This window comes from Alosa sapidissima, chromosome 23, assembly GCF_018492685.1.
Source record: "Alosa sapidissima isolate fAloSap1 chromosome 23, fAloSap1.pri, whole genome shotgun sequence".
Classification (NCBI taxonomy): Eukaryota; Metazoa; Chordata; class Actinopteri; order Clupeiformes; family Clupeidae; genus Alosa; species Alosa sapidissima.
Window position 1 is genome coordinate 23,029,130 of NC_055979.1, and position 13,964 is coordinate 23,043,093.

The window sequence follows — 13,964 nt, forward strand, 5'->3', positions numbered from 1 at the left end:
TACCGTGGTACAAAAAAGGTTGAACAACACTGGCCTACAGGACTGAGTGGCGATCATATTCTGTACCGCTATGCGGTACATCTAGTTTAATTAACATCTGAGATCATGTCAAAATTCTTAAATGCAAGATTAGCCTACCTCATGACACTGCTCGAATTGGTCAATTGAGCCTGTAGTGGCCATCAGATGACGTTGACAGAAGTGGCCCCCAGCTCATTTGAGACAGAAGCATCACGTTCTTTCTTTCTCACTGCATTTTCTAGGCTACATTATTATGTCCACTGTTCTGTACATTGACATGCCTCTTGATAAATAAACAAAAACCTGATCGAATCAAATAATATACATTTTAGACTAGCCTAATCATGGCCTAAACGACTTCAGAGTCGAGAATGTAGTTCAGTCAGTCTATAACGCAGGGTGGTTATGAAAAGTTAGGGAGCAGACGGCACTAGGACCTTGAAACATTCTTACAGTGTTGTGTAAGGAAGTGTTGCCGATTCATGCCTCCATGCTTTGTGCCACTCAAGTAGGCTGTAGGCTACTCCTTCAAGGGCAGAGGAAGGATTTGGTAATGGACTCGAGATGACTACCAGCCAAGAATTTAAAATGCTTGTATGAAACAACTGCTCTGCTGGAAGGAACTTGTAGCAACGCCGTCCTTTAGCTAGTGTCTCTGGAAGGTGAGTGTGGTGTGGTGGTGGCGTAGCCTAATCTTAGCTCAGTAGCTAATATTACCATTTCGCCGGGGTGTGTTTAGGATTTTTAGAGTTTTCTCATTCGTTAGCCCCAAGAGTAAGTAAACAGTTCATGTGTTGTTACACACATAGCTAGCCTCAACAGTGCCAACATGTACTATGTGTAACGTCACATTACTGAAACATGACTAGTCTGTGACGATAACATGATACAATTCAGTTATCTCAATAGTTAGTTCACATAACTAACTTGCTAACAATCTAGCTAGTTTACTATCGTTTACTATGCGGTATCAACACTGGTTTTCATCTGCAATCAGTGTGAGAACCGTGGTCGGTGTCCTATTAATATCTTCTCAAATGTGGGTGCTCGTCCTTTCCCTTCATTTAGTTGTCTAGCTGTTAGAGATTCTACAGAGCTGTCTAGTTGTTAAAGATTCCGTTAGAGATTATACAGCAAATGTGCCAGCGTGACTAGACGAACTTTGGGTGAAGATAGTTGGATGGGTCCGTAACTCTGTTGAGATGATAAATAACAGGGTAACAGTTATAAAACGTTGCTACCTAAACGTGCAGCAGGTTTTGCTGACAACATACATAGTAGCCTACAGTACATAACCTGTCATACTGTATTGTTGTTGCGATAGTTCAACTATCATAGTTGACGAAGACCGTGTTTACTCTAGTTGTAGGGGAGTGACCTGATATATCTGTGAAAACTCACTTATCTTGACAACCGTTTATTTTAAATAGTATTATTCTGTTGATTTTCACAGTTAGCCTAACATATTTTACATTAAATAAGCAACACGTCATTCTAATTATACTCTACGTTCTGTCTTACAACAGGTTAAAGCCTCTTCTCTCTCCTTCACTTTGAGCCTTTATTCCCACCCACCATGGTGGTTATGAAGAGCTATTGCGGGGCAGAAGCCTCCATTGCACAGACATGGGTGGAGGGAGGCTTATCGCCTTGCTTCTACTTCACCTTGGTCCCTTCTGTGCTCCTCACACTCTCCTTTTTCTTTGGCACCTTCCACTGCGTCTGCTACCAGCGCTATGGTACAGACATGGAGCCCAAGTTCGTTCCCCGCTCACGCCTTTATGGGGCTCAGCTCTGGCTGTCAGTGCTACTGCTCCTCCAGGCTCTGGGGGGGATGGTGTACCAGGTGGCCCAGGGAACGGAGGAGGTCCCTGGGTACGTGGTGCTGTACGGCTGCCTCTCGATACTGGGCTGGGCCTGGGCCATCGCCTTGCTGAGGCTGGAGAGAAGGAGGGTGCTGGTCAGAGACCGGACCAGAGGCCACAGCACGGTGCTGCTCATGTACTGGGCAGTGGCGTTCGCCTCGGAGAACCTTGCCTTCATATCCTGGGCCAGTCCCTACTGGTGGTGGGGGCTGGATGGAGAGAAACACCAGGTCAGTGATCAAGTGTGTGTGTGTGTGTGAGTGAGAGAGAGAGAGAGCGAGCCAAATCAAATGAAATCATTTACTGTCATTGAGTTAGTTGGAGATAGTGAAAGCGAAAATGAGGGTATTGTAGGTAGAGACCATAGTATTGAAGTTACCACTTAACAAAAAAAAAGTGAAACAATTGTCAATTCATTCTTCACCTTAATCAGTTTAATGAGTTTGTGGGAGGATCGATGCATGCGCTGGGACAACTCAATGAAAAGTTTTCATGGTCTGGAATTAGTGTAAACATGGAAGTTATAAAGATATGAGGGATTGCCTGGTGCGCAGTGCTTTACTTTGTGATCGTAATTATGTTGTTGACACTCAAATATAGCTCTGTCACTGTTAATGAATAACCCAGACCAGCCCCAAGTTCCTTTCATATGAGTAATAGGCTAATTTCTGTTATTAGAACAAATAACTGTTTCTGGTAACTGTGTATGAGAGCTACCTCACCCTTTGGTGAAGCATAATTTGCTTTATCACTCATTATTCAGCATTTCATACGGGTGACAGTTTTCTCTTCTTTTTTTGCTTACTGTTTAGGTTTTTAAAATGTTTGTTTACTGAGTTTATGGGAGAACAGTAAAACCGTAACCAGCAGAATAATTCTGACTCGTCATGTGAACTCAGCAGAAGCACGTTATTGCTTCTTTTTTTGCCGAGTCATTGTATGTTTATCACTGTCCCAAGTGACATGACCACGAATCATGTCAGGCCTCAAAGGTCCAAGCCCCACCCCTTGCTACACTGTCATAGTGACGCAGCAAGGGACTCAGCACGGCCTCGAGAAAAAAAATGAAGTGTCATGAATTAAGACTGTGGGCACAAAAAGTTCTCGTGCATGAATTATGGCTATTGTGTGACGTGTGGGAGTGTTGAGCTGACTCATCAATATTTGCACTTCAAGGCGTGCTCATATTGTTAAATTATCAAATTGTGCCTGGTAATTAACCTAACTTTTGTTAAACTTAGTACTTTGCACTTCGCTTATCATTCAAATTAGCGCCCTGTGAAGATGGGCAGTTTTATTTAAAATATCATATATCATACACATTTGGGTTGAATGTGTTTATCATGATGATGGCTTTGTTTTATGGTAAATTTGAACTTAAACTTGAACACTTGCAGTGGTTGCAAAATTCATTTGCCCTCCAACATGACATAATTTAATTCAGTAATATTTGCTCAGTACCCTGCTGCTGATATTGAGGATATGGTTCTCATTTGCAAACTGTGTGTAAGGATAATTGAAAAAAAAATCAACTAAATAAATGAAAGAAATGCCAAATGGGTTTGTGTATTCAAGAAAAGTTACATATGAGTATCCGGCTGTGAAATAATATAAAAAAATACTGTGTGTGTGTGTGTGTGTGTGTGTGTGTGTGCGTGCGTGTGCAGGTGGAGTTTGCACTCTGGCTGATTCGCTATGCTGGATCTGGAGCTCTTTTTGTCTTGGGCCTCAAGGCTCCAGGATTGCCAAGGAGACCATATATGCTCCTCATCAATGAGGATGAGCGGGATGTTGAACATGGACAGGTATGGATGCCTGAACCCTGTGTGCGTGTGTGTGTGCGTGTGTGTGTGCGTGTGTGTGTGTGCGTGTGTGTGTAAATACAAATCAGTATAAATGGCCTTCAACCTTTGCTGCGTAAGAAGTGTGGCATGCCAGAATACATTTTAGCACTTGAGTTCCGTCTTTGGACTTCTTGGCATGAAGGGTCCCTCATCCAACCTGTCCTGTAGTATTCCGATATTTGGAGCAAGATTTATCAAGATGAAAACAACATGAAATGCATACAGAATGTGTATATGTCTGTATATATGTATATACAGAATGTGAATGTGCCGTGGCCTACTGGTTAGTGCTTCGGACTTATAACCGGAGGGTTGCCGGTTCGAACCCCGACCAGTAGGAAAGGCTGAAGTGTCCTTGAGCAAGGCACCTAAACCCTCACTGCTCCTCAAGCGCCGTTGTTGTTGCAGGCAGCTCACTGCGCCGCGATTAGTGTGTGCTTCACCTCACTGTGTGCGGAGTGTGTTTCACTAATTCACGGATTGGGATAAATGCAGAGACCAAATTTCTCTCACGGGATCAAAAGAGTATATATACTTATACTTATACTTATACAATGTGCCTCCTTGAAGTGTTGCAGTAGAGTGTTCATTCCCCTTTCCTATCCTTCCCCCTCACCCCCTTACAGTCTCTGCTGGGCAACCAGGCGGAGAACCAGTCCACGTGGAGCGGCTTCAAGGAGAAGGTGCGCCTTCTGGTGCCCTACATGTGGCCGCGGGGCAGCATATTCCTGCAGCTGCTGGTGCTGCTCTGTCTGGGCCTGCTGGCCACCGAGCGCGTCATCAACGTCTTCGTGCCCATCTGCTACAAAAACATAGGTGAGAGCGAGTGGTGCATCTGACGGGTCAGTTGTCTGTGTTTATAAGGAACAACAATATTAGTGTGTTGGGTGTTGGGGATGGGCAGGAGGTCATAAGTGAACATAAACTTTGGGGGTTGTGCACTTCAGGGGTGTTTGTATTTGTGAGAGCGAGTGGTACATGGAACGGTCACTTGGAACAAGAATACAAGTGGGATGGTGGTCGCATAAATTAATGTAAACTTCAGGGGTGTTTGTGTCTATGGTTTTAACAGATGGTTTTAACAGACATGGTGCAGAGCAACTATCTAATGTAAATGCCTCTGAAGCAAATGTGCATAGGAATGCAGGAGGTTACGTATTGATGTGTTGGTGGTTATCTCAAGAACCCACTTACCGGTACAGTATGTCTCAACAGTTTTCTAGATACAGCTGGATGCTACACATTAGTGGTGGTTAGTGAGGTTCCCCCTTCTCTGTAAAGTGTCTTGATGAAGCACGATATAAATGCAAACTAGTTTTTGTTGTGAGCACCATGTATCAATTGTCCTGGAGTCCGTTTCCCAAAAGCTGATAACTACGATGCATCTTCCGTGGTAGCGTCACTGCCAAATGTGAGTCGACCGTATTTGATGTAACGTAAACGACACAGAAATGCGGTGTTGATATTCGGTCGTATTTCGGTCACATTTTAGTAAGAGCTAGCAAAAAATGCTCCAAAAAAATGCTCCAAAATGAAAAATGTGATGTGTGACAACTTGAAGCTTAAGTGTTTTTGCATGCGTAACTCAAATCTACGGATTCACATTTGGCAGTGACTCTACCAAGGTAGTTGCTATCATAGCAACTGTGCTTTTTTGGAAACGGACCCCTGATTGTAAATCAAGGTTAACAAGACTAGAAATGTAAACTTCCTAACTCTTGCTCTCTCCTTTTGTCTTTCTCTCTTGCAGTGAATGACTTGACCAGTCAGAGCAGTTGGAAGTCCCTAGCCACCACAGTCTGTGTGTATGTTTTCCTGAAGTTCTTGCAGGGTGGAGGAGCAGGTATACACACTGGTTATTTATTTCAGTGCCATTTGATTTTATGCTAGAACTGCAATAGTATTTGATTTTATGCTGGAACTGCAATAGTATTTGATTTTATAATAGGACTGCAATAGTATTTGATTGTATGATAGGACTGCAATAGTATTTGATTTTATAATAGGACTGCAATAGTATTTGATTTTATGATAGGACTGCAATAGTATTTGATTTTATAATAGGACTGCAATAGTATTTGATTTTATGATGGGACTGCAATAGTATTTGATTGTATGATAGGACTGCAATAGTATTTGATTTTATGATGGGACTGCAATAGTATTTGATTTTATAATAGGACTGCTCAATTATGCCAAAACTCATTGATTTTGGAAACATCATCCATTTTCTAAACTTTTTAGGGGGGAAATTACTGTGTATTCACTATTCAATTTTAAATATAAATCAAATAAAAATACATGCAAAAACGATAATGCATTCAACAGTTACCACTGTAAAGCAAAGGGGTGTGTTGGATTTATAACTCAAGACAAAATGAGAGCATTGTTGGAAATGGAATGGAGCAAAATAAGTCATAATTGCTGATTAGTTGATTAATTTGATTAATGCTACATCCCTATTTTGTAATCTGTAGTTTGGTTGGTAAATGATTTCATTTGATTTGGCTGAGCTCTCACCACTCCTGTCATCTCTCTCTCTCTCTGTCTCCCTCTTTCTTTCTCTCTCTCTCTCTCTCTCTCTCTCTCTCTCTGTCAGGGGCGTCTGGCTTCGTGAGCAACATGCGCTCCTTCCTGTGGATTCGTGTGCAGCAGTACACCAACCGGCAGGTGCAGGTGCGTCTGTTCGGTCACCTGCACTCCCTCTCGCTGCGCTGGCACCTGGGCCGCCGCACCGGCGACGTGCTGCGCAGCATCGACCGTGGTACCTCCTCCATCAACAGCCTGCTCAGGTGCGCACAGCAAACACCCCACCCCCATTCTCTCTCTACATCCATTCTCATCTTCACACCAGGGGGAGATGTTATCAGATCAGCTATTTCTCAAAATCTGTTGGAATGGTTTGGCTACGTGCTCCTGATTACTGAGGAACTGCTACATCTGTTATTTGTATAACTCCTCTGCCTGCTCTTGATCTAAGTACATTTAATTATTTGATTTAGAAATGAGAGCTGGGAAATAAAGTCAAGCAACCTAAAGTCTAGGTGTATGGTGCTCCCATATAGCTAAGCTGGTGCCGATCATACCAATATCGCTGGATTTATTTTCATGGAGCCAACACCCTGCTAAAATATACCACTACCTACTTTGTGTTGTCACTGTTTTAATAAAGTGAGCGCTATATCTTCCATCAACTTCATAAATTGATGGTAGATGTAATTGTTCTAACACCTGGTGAATTTGGTGGAATATTTTTCTAATTTTTGTGATTACTATTTTATTTCTACATGGTCCAGTGCAATACTAATTTTTTTTTTTTATTTCTCCACATCAGCTACATAGTCTTCAGCATCTTTCCCACCATTGCTGACATTGTCATCGCCATCATCTACTTTATCACCTACTTCAATGCTTGGTTCGGGCTCATCGTCTTCGTCTGCATGTTCCTCTACCTCAGTAAGTAATCATATCAAGTAGCATTTGGGGTAAAGTGCTGATATCAGGGCATTTTCCTGTGGTGGAACTTGAAATTTGTGAAATATGATGCATACTTTTCAGTGCTCCTACTATAATGCCATGGTCTGAATCATAAAATGATAGCAGTGTATTTGTATGAATTACTAAATCTGCTACCCCCCCCCCCCCCATCCTACAAACACACACCTACCTCCCCATAGCTCTCACCATCATCATCACAGAGTGGAGGACCAAGTATCGGCGAGACATGAACATCCAGGACAACAATGCCAAGTCAAAAGCAGTGGATTCGCTGCTTAACTTTGAGACGGTACAGACAGCTTTCTAAGCCTCTGCTTCATTCAAATTGTCTCCGTTATTACTAGTATTACCAGTTCTGTCATTCGTTAAGAATCTGAAAGTTCTGAGCATGACATTTTCACAAGTAGTTGAAGTGATGATGGTAGTGGTGATAATGCATTTTATTTTGCCTTTGCTTGTCATGTACAGGTGAAATACTACAATGCAGAGAGTTATGAGGTGAATCGATTTGAGGATGCAATACTTAAGTATCAGGTAATCAACAGCATGCATATATTCTGTTTTTGATATATACAGTATGAGGGCAAAAATATTCAAGACAACTGCTGTATTGAATCACATTGTACAAATAAATATAATACAGAAATTCATCTGATTTACACTGAGGAATGTAAATCTAGCAACTCGGGCCAGGCTTGTTATCAGTCTCTTATCTAAAAGTTATGGCTGATTCAAAGTCCCAGCTTCATGATATGTTTGTTGTCCTTGAACAATGGCTTTTTCTTGCTGCTGAAGATGGGTGTATTGGCGCACTTCCATCTCCTGATTCCTGTACTGTTCCCTCAGGTGTCTGAATGGAAGACCCAGGCCTCGCTGGCGTTCCTGAACCAGACCCAGAACCTTATAATTGGCTCCGGACTGCTGGCAGGGTCTCTCCTCTGCGCATACTTTGTCACCGAGGGCAAGTTTCAGGTGCGGGTGTGGGAGAGGGGTTTGGGGTGTCGCAACCATCAGACCTGAGTGAATAGCAACAAAGAGATTTTATGAAAATGTGTAGTCTATTAAACCACAATGACCAAGAGTGTTTTGTATGTTCACCTAAGGTGTGTGTGTGTGTTAATCTCTGTTTATCTGTAGCATTATTTTTCTTTCCACAGGTTGGAGATTACGTTCTCTTCGGCACTTACATCGTCCAGCTCTACACACCCCTCAACTGGTTTGGAACCTACTATAGGTGAGCCGCGTTTCCTATGAACAACACTCCAAATGTGTTTTGGTTCTGACATTCCAAAGTAAGCATCATTTTTAATTTCTTCTAGAATGATCCAGAACTCCTTCATTGACATGGAGAGCATGTTCAAACTTTTCACCGAGGAGCAGGAGGTACGTCAAGTAGAATTGCTGGTGACCTTCATAAAATGTCAACTCTCTTTGTTCTTGAACGGTTTCATTTGTGAAGATGTTTGATCTGTCGTTCCAACTTTGTAGGTGGTGGATGATGTAAACGCAGGAAATCTCTTGTTCAAGCTGGGGAAAGTAGAGTTTGAGAATGTGCACTTCAGCTACGTGGATGGGTGAGTTCACGGTGTAGGCCCACTGAATTGACGAAAGGCTCTCGGTGGGCTCGTTTGTTTCCTGTGGAGCCAGGTGTTTCATTCAAAATAGCGGCAGGTTCAAACAACAGCGAACAAGCTCACCAAGAGAGCGTTTCGTGCAACTAGTCAATAGGCAGACAATGGTGTGGTTTGTCCACTGGGTGTCACTGTTTCATCACTCATCTTGTTCATCCCATTCTCTCCTCAACAGAAAGGAGATCCTGAAGGACGTCTCCTTCACTGTGCTGCCAGGCCAGACAGTTGCTCTGGTGAGTCTGACGGAAAGAACAGATAGAAAACGGCATCTGACAGGCACTGCCAATTGACAGTTACACAAACTGTACAATTAGCAGTTTGTTCTGTCAATTGGCATCTACTGCTTATTAAGTGTTATTAATCTTACTAGTGCAATGGCCGTAGGAAGTATGTAAACGTTTTGTTTTTACTGTTTTCAATGCATGAAACGGATGCGGAAGAAAGGGCTTAAATCTTGGCTTACCATGCTAATTGTGAGAATGTGCAGTATGCTGCACCAAAACTACATTAACATGAACCCAATTGATGATATACTATATAGCATGTAAGTATCTCATATCAAATGAGTATGGGCATTATGCCAAGCAATATTGCATGTAAGTATCTCATATCAAATGAATACGGGCATTACGCTAAGCAACCTGAAAGACATCCCTGAATTACATAGTAATGCAACATGTGAATAAGCTAAATCTCCTAGCATGCTAAATCTCCGTTTACCATGCTAATGCAGTCCACTACACTTCTGCTACTCCATAAAACACTTACAGGTGCGCACACCATCCAGCACATATACACATTGAACATTGATCAATGAAAACTATTTGAATATTATTCAAAAATTGAATAGACTTACCGATGAGATGAGTTTAGCAGCTACTCAGGGTGGAAATACTGCTATGTGTTCTTCTCGAGAGTCCAGTCTGACAAACGGTCAGCGAGATATGCGTGCCACAGACATTAGGACACACAGACGCTTCTTGCTTTATAGATAGATTTATAGATTAAGATCAAAACTCTGGCATTGTTTTTAATATAAAGAGACATACCTAGTGCTTTCTCATAAGATCATTTTGACTTCATTTAATAAGAGTTTGAAAGCGCCAGGTAAGTCTCTATATACAAAAAACAATACCAACTAGAGTTTTGATTTGATCTAGATTTGTTATCTCAGTACTGTATATAAGATTGATAACACTTGGTAAGATTAGCAGTTTTTTCAGTGTACCTCTCCCTTGCTCACTTTATGGATGTACCAATGCATACTTTGACCTCTGTAACCCTCTGTCTGATTTGACAACAGGTTGGTCAGTCTGGTTCTGGAAAGAGCACCATCATTCGCCTGCTCTTCCGGTTCTATGATGTCCATGGGGGTTGCATCCGGATCGACGGCCAGGATATCTGCAAGGTGGGAAGGACTGGAGATGAACATGTTGTTTTTATTTTTTGGATCGGGACCTATTTATTTTTCTAATTGTGTGTGTGTGTGTGTGTGTGTGTTTTGTCACGGTGCAGGTGAAACAGACTTCGTTGCGTGCCCATATTGGAGTGGTGCCACAGGACACCGTCTTGTTCAACGACAACATCCGAGACAACATCCGCTACGGACGCATTTCTGCCAGTGACCAGGAAGTGGAGGAGGCAGCCATGGCTGCAGACATTCATGACAAAATCCTGGCCTTCCCGGAAGGTGAGAAATCACTTTTTTTGCGGGGACGTCTTAAATTTGTTCTGTCATTTTCCAATTTAGATTTAGCATTAAGGTGCTAAGAAGTAGCAAAGACACTTTCTTTGCCATGTAAGAACTATGGGAATTATCTGTTCATTTGTCAAGTTGTAGTATGTTCTTATTGCTATCTACCATTTTCATATTTACCACAGAAGCAGCCTGACTTCCGTGTAGTGTTCTGTGTAGTGTTGTTGATTATTTTGTGTGATCTATTTTTCTCTCAACAGGATATGAGACGCCAGTGGGAGAGAGGGGACTGAAGCTCAGCGGTGGGGAGAAACAGAGAGTGGCCATTGCCCGAACCATCCTCAAAGCCCCCCAGATCATTCTTCTGGATGAGGTAACTGGCGTCCTGCTTGGGGCACCACTTCTACGTCTATCATGGAAAATGTCATTTCATTTTGTAATGTGTAATCTACGGTGGCCTGGAAGGGCAAAAAAATAACAATGGTAAATGAATTATTTACAAGATTAAAAACAAATTTACAAGTTTTTAAACAGATTTACAAGTTTTTTAACAAATGTACAATGATTTAAGCAAATTTAAATTTTTTTAAACAAATTTACAAGTTTTAAACAAATTTACAATGAGTGAACACATTTACAAGTTTTTAAACAAATTGACAATGAGTGAACAAATTTACAAGTTTTTAAACAAATGTACGTTTTTTACGGAAAGGGTAGGTACAATAGACGGAAATGTGGTCTATCAAACACTTCACACTTCCTAGCCTTCTTGTTAGCTAAAATGTATTGCGAATCTGCTATTCGTCAGATAATTTATTACTTTAATCTCATCTGTCCGTGTGTGGAAAATTGACTCCTATTCTGTGTGCTTAGGCCACGTCTGCTCTGGATACGCAAACAGAGCGTAACATTCAGGCCTCGCTGGCCAAAGTGTGCGCAAACCGGACCACCATTGTGGTGGCACACAGGTAAGCCATTATTTCTGTGTTGTGAAACAGAAGACACTCTACTTGAAGGTACAGTATCTCCATAAGATTGACATGACACTGTCATGAACGTGTCATAAACATTATAAACAAGTCATAAACATTTGACATAACGTTTCTGTCATTAAGTGTCATTTGGTTTTTGTCATGACAAGTTAGGGTTAGGGTTAGAGGGTTGGGTTGGGGTCAGGGTTCAGGTGTCATGACAGTGTAATGTCACTCTTATGTAGATACTTTCAAGTAAAGTGTTACCGAAGATGCTACATGACATCAGCTGTCGATTTCAGAATAAAAATAATGAAGTACTGTACTTATCTCTGAGGGTAATTTGCATCTAATGTCGTGTGTTGTAGATTGTCCACCATCATTGGAGCTGACCAGATTTTGGTTTTGAGTGAAGGACAAATCGCTGAGCGAGGAAGGTAAATAGACTTCTCATATGCAAATCATCGCATTCTGTTTTTATTGACATTTCACACAGCCTACAAGTTTTTTTCGAATTGGGGCATAAATTGTGAGCCCTAATTTAAAAGGCGGGAACAGTGTCTCAAACAAGTCTCTCAACAAGCAAAGTTCTAATGCATGAACTATACCTATATCGTTTTGCATGTGGGAGCATTGAATTAACTCATCAATATTTGAGTTCTTACCCATGATTTCAGTTTGCTCTTAAGTTCTTACTCATGGAATTAAATAAGCAAACTGATTTTGCCTGGAAATGGCTTTAGTTAGACTTTAGACTTTGCCCATCAAATAGGGCTCAGTGTGTCAGTGATTGATGTGTGGAGTCCAACCGCCAACCCTGTGTGTGTGTGTGTCTTATGCCCTTTTGCTTGGCAGGCATGAGGAGCTGTTGGCGAAGGGTGGTCTATATTCTGACATGTGGATGAAGCAGCAGCAGGCACATGACTTGGACTCTGCTTCTGACTCAGAGGCCAAGGACAGGGCATCAGAAAAACTACAGCCCCCATCAGCCACTGGGGGCCATCACCATGGCCACTAAGCACAGTGCTGCTTGCCATGGCATTTGGTTTGGCTACAGAGAAACTGTACATGGGGCACAGGCAGAAACTGAATCTGTACAGTTGCAAATCAGTGACAGGGCTTTTGACTTTATTCAACTTATTTAAAGGCCGTTTGGGGCACAAAAACATGAAGGCACTGAACACATTTTTACTATGAGTTTCATTTTTGAACATCAGCTAATTGAGATTTGTAAGGTGTAGCATTACTATATATATAATATTGCACCTTTTTATTTTTTGGTCTCATACACAACCATATGTATGTTCTGCTTTTAGGTTACCTGTAGGCTCAGTGCCCCCTGTCATTGTAGTGATTACATTGAAATGTATTGACCGTAAGTAAGTGTTGAAAAGTTATGCTGACACACGCACCTTTTCATCTAATTTACACCGTTATAAACAGCGACACACTCTTATTTATGTAAGCAATAGAACTTGTTGAGCCTACGAGGTCAGTTAGACATACTGAATGTATATATTTTAATATCCTTTTGTCATTTTATTCTACAAAGATCTTTTAAGAAAAACTCCAAACCTGATAAACCACGATGGTTGTGTTTGTGAGAAATATGAAAAGTATTGCTTTTTATTAGTTAAGTTTGGGAAGTTTTTTGTCCATATTGACTGTCCTTTCAAAAAATACAGACACTGACATAAAGCACTATCAATAGCCAAGTATCAGAAACATGTGAGCTTGAGGATTGGGGCTTAACACTACAAGTAACAAAGGGTAGTTTGTTGATCATATGGACAAACCAGCAGGGTTGTCATGGACACATGGCCAGTGCATTGATAATTTGAGACAAGCCAGACATCTCACTGAGAAATGAAAATTTGGATTGACACTTAAACCTTCCGTAACATCTTAGAAAGCATTCATTTTGCTAGTTTATATATCAGTGTCAACATGTTGAGACTTAAACAATAATACTGATACAAATTACATTGGTGATCTGTTCTTATCTAGGCGCCTGTCTGGCTTTACATGGTCAGGTTATAAGGTGGTGTGTAATTTGTAAATGACTGTGACATCAAAGAAAATCTATGTCCTTTTGCTGTCATAGCCTTACAAGGGATAGTATGTGTTATTCTGTTTTAAAGTTCTCTAGAAATGTTCATATTTTTTTTTATTTATTTATATATATATATATATATATATATATATATATATATATATATATATATATATAAAAAAAAAAATCAGGTCTGTTGGGGAAACTTGAGGAATTGAGAACCTCTGTGCATGTGAGGCACTTTTGGGTTCTGATGGACAGTGCATCAGGCTTGCTACTGTAATAATGAGTGATCTGCTCCTGTTCCAGTTTCAAACTCCTATCACCAAAAGTGACAAGAGTGGAAAAAATGCCAAAGATCATAAGACTCACTGGATTTGTAACT

The 13,964-nt window shown here is 41.2% G+C and overlaps 1 protein-coding gene across 1 annotated transcript; it reads left to right on the forward strand.

Moving 5' to 3' along the window:
• The first annotated feature begins 493 nt into the window (after positions 1 to 493).
• On the forward strand, positions 494 to 13,682 carry abcb6a (ATP-binding cassette, sub-family B (MDR/TAP), member 6a). Its single transcript, XM_042080966.1, has 20 exons — positions 494 to 683; positions 1,548 to 2,116; positions 3,554 to 3,691; positions 4,357 to 4,546; positions 5,481 to 5,573; positions 6,330 to 6,522; positions 7,065 to 7,186; positions 7,408 to 7,517; positions 7,697 to 7,762; positions 8,075 to 8,200; positions 8,386 to 8,462; positions 8,548 to 8,611; positions 8,717 to 8,802; positions 9,035 to 9,092; positions 10,163 to 10,267; positions 10,375 to 10,549; positions 10,816 to 10,928; positions 11,429 to 11,523; positions 11,895 to 11,963; positions 12,382 to 13,682. Exons 2-20 carry the CDS (start codon positions 1,598 to 1,600, stop codon positions 12,542 to 12,544), a joined length of 2,562 nt encoding a protein of 853 aa, XP_041936900.1. The 5' UTR covers positions 494 to 683; positions 1,548 to 1,597; the 3' UTR covers positions 12,545 to 13,682.
• The last annotated feature ends 282 nt before the right edge of the window (positions 13,683 to 13,964 follow it).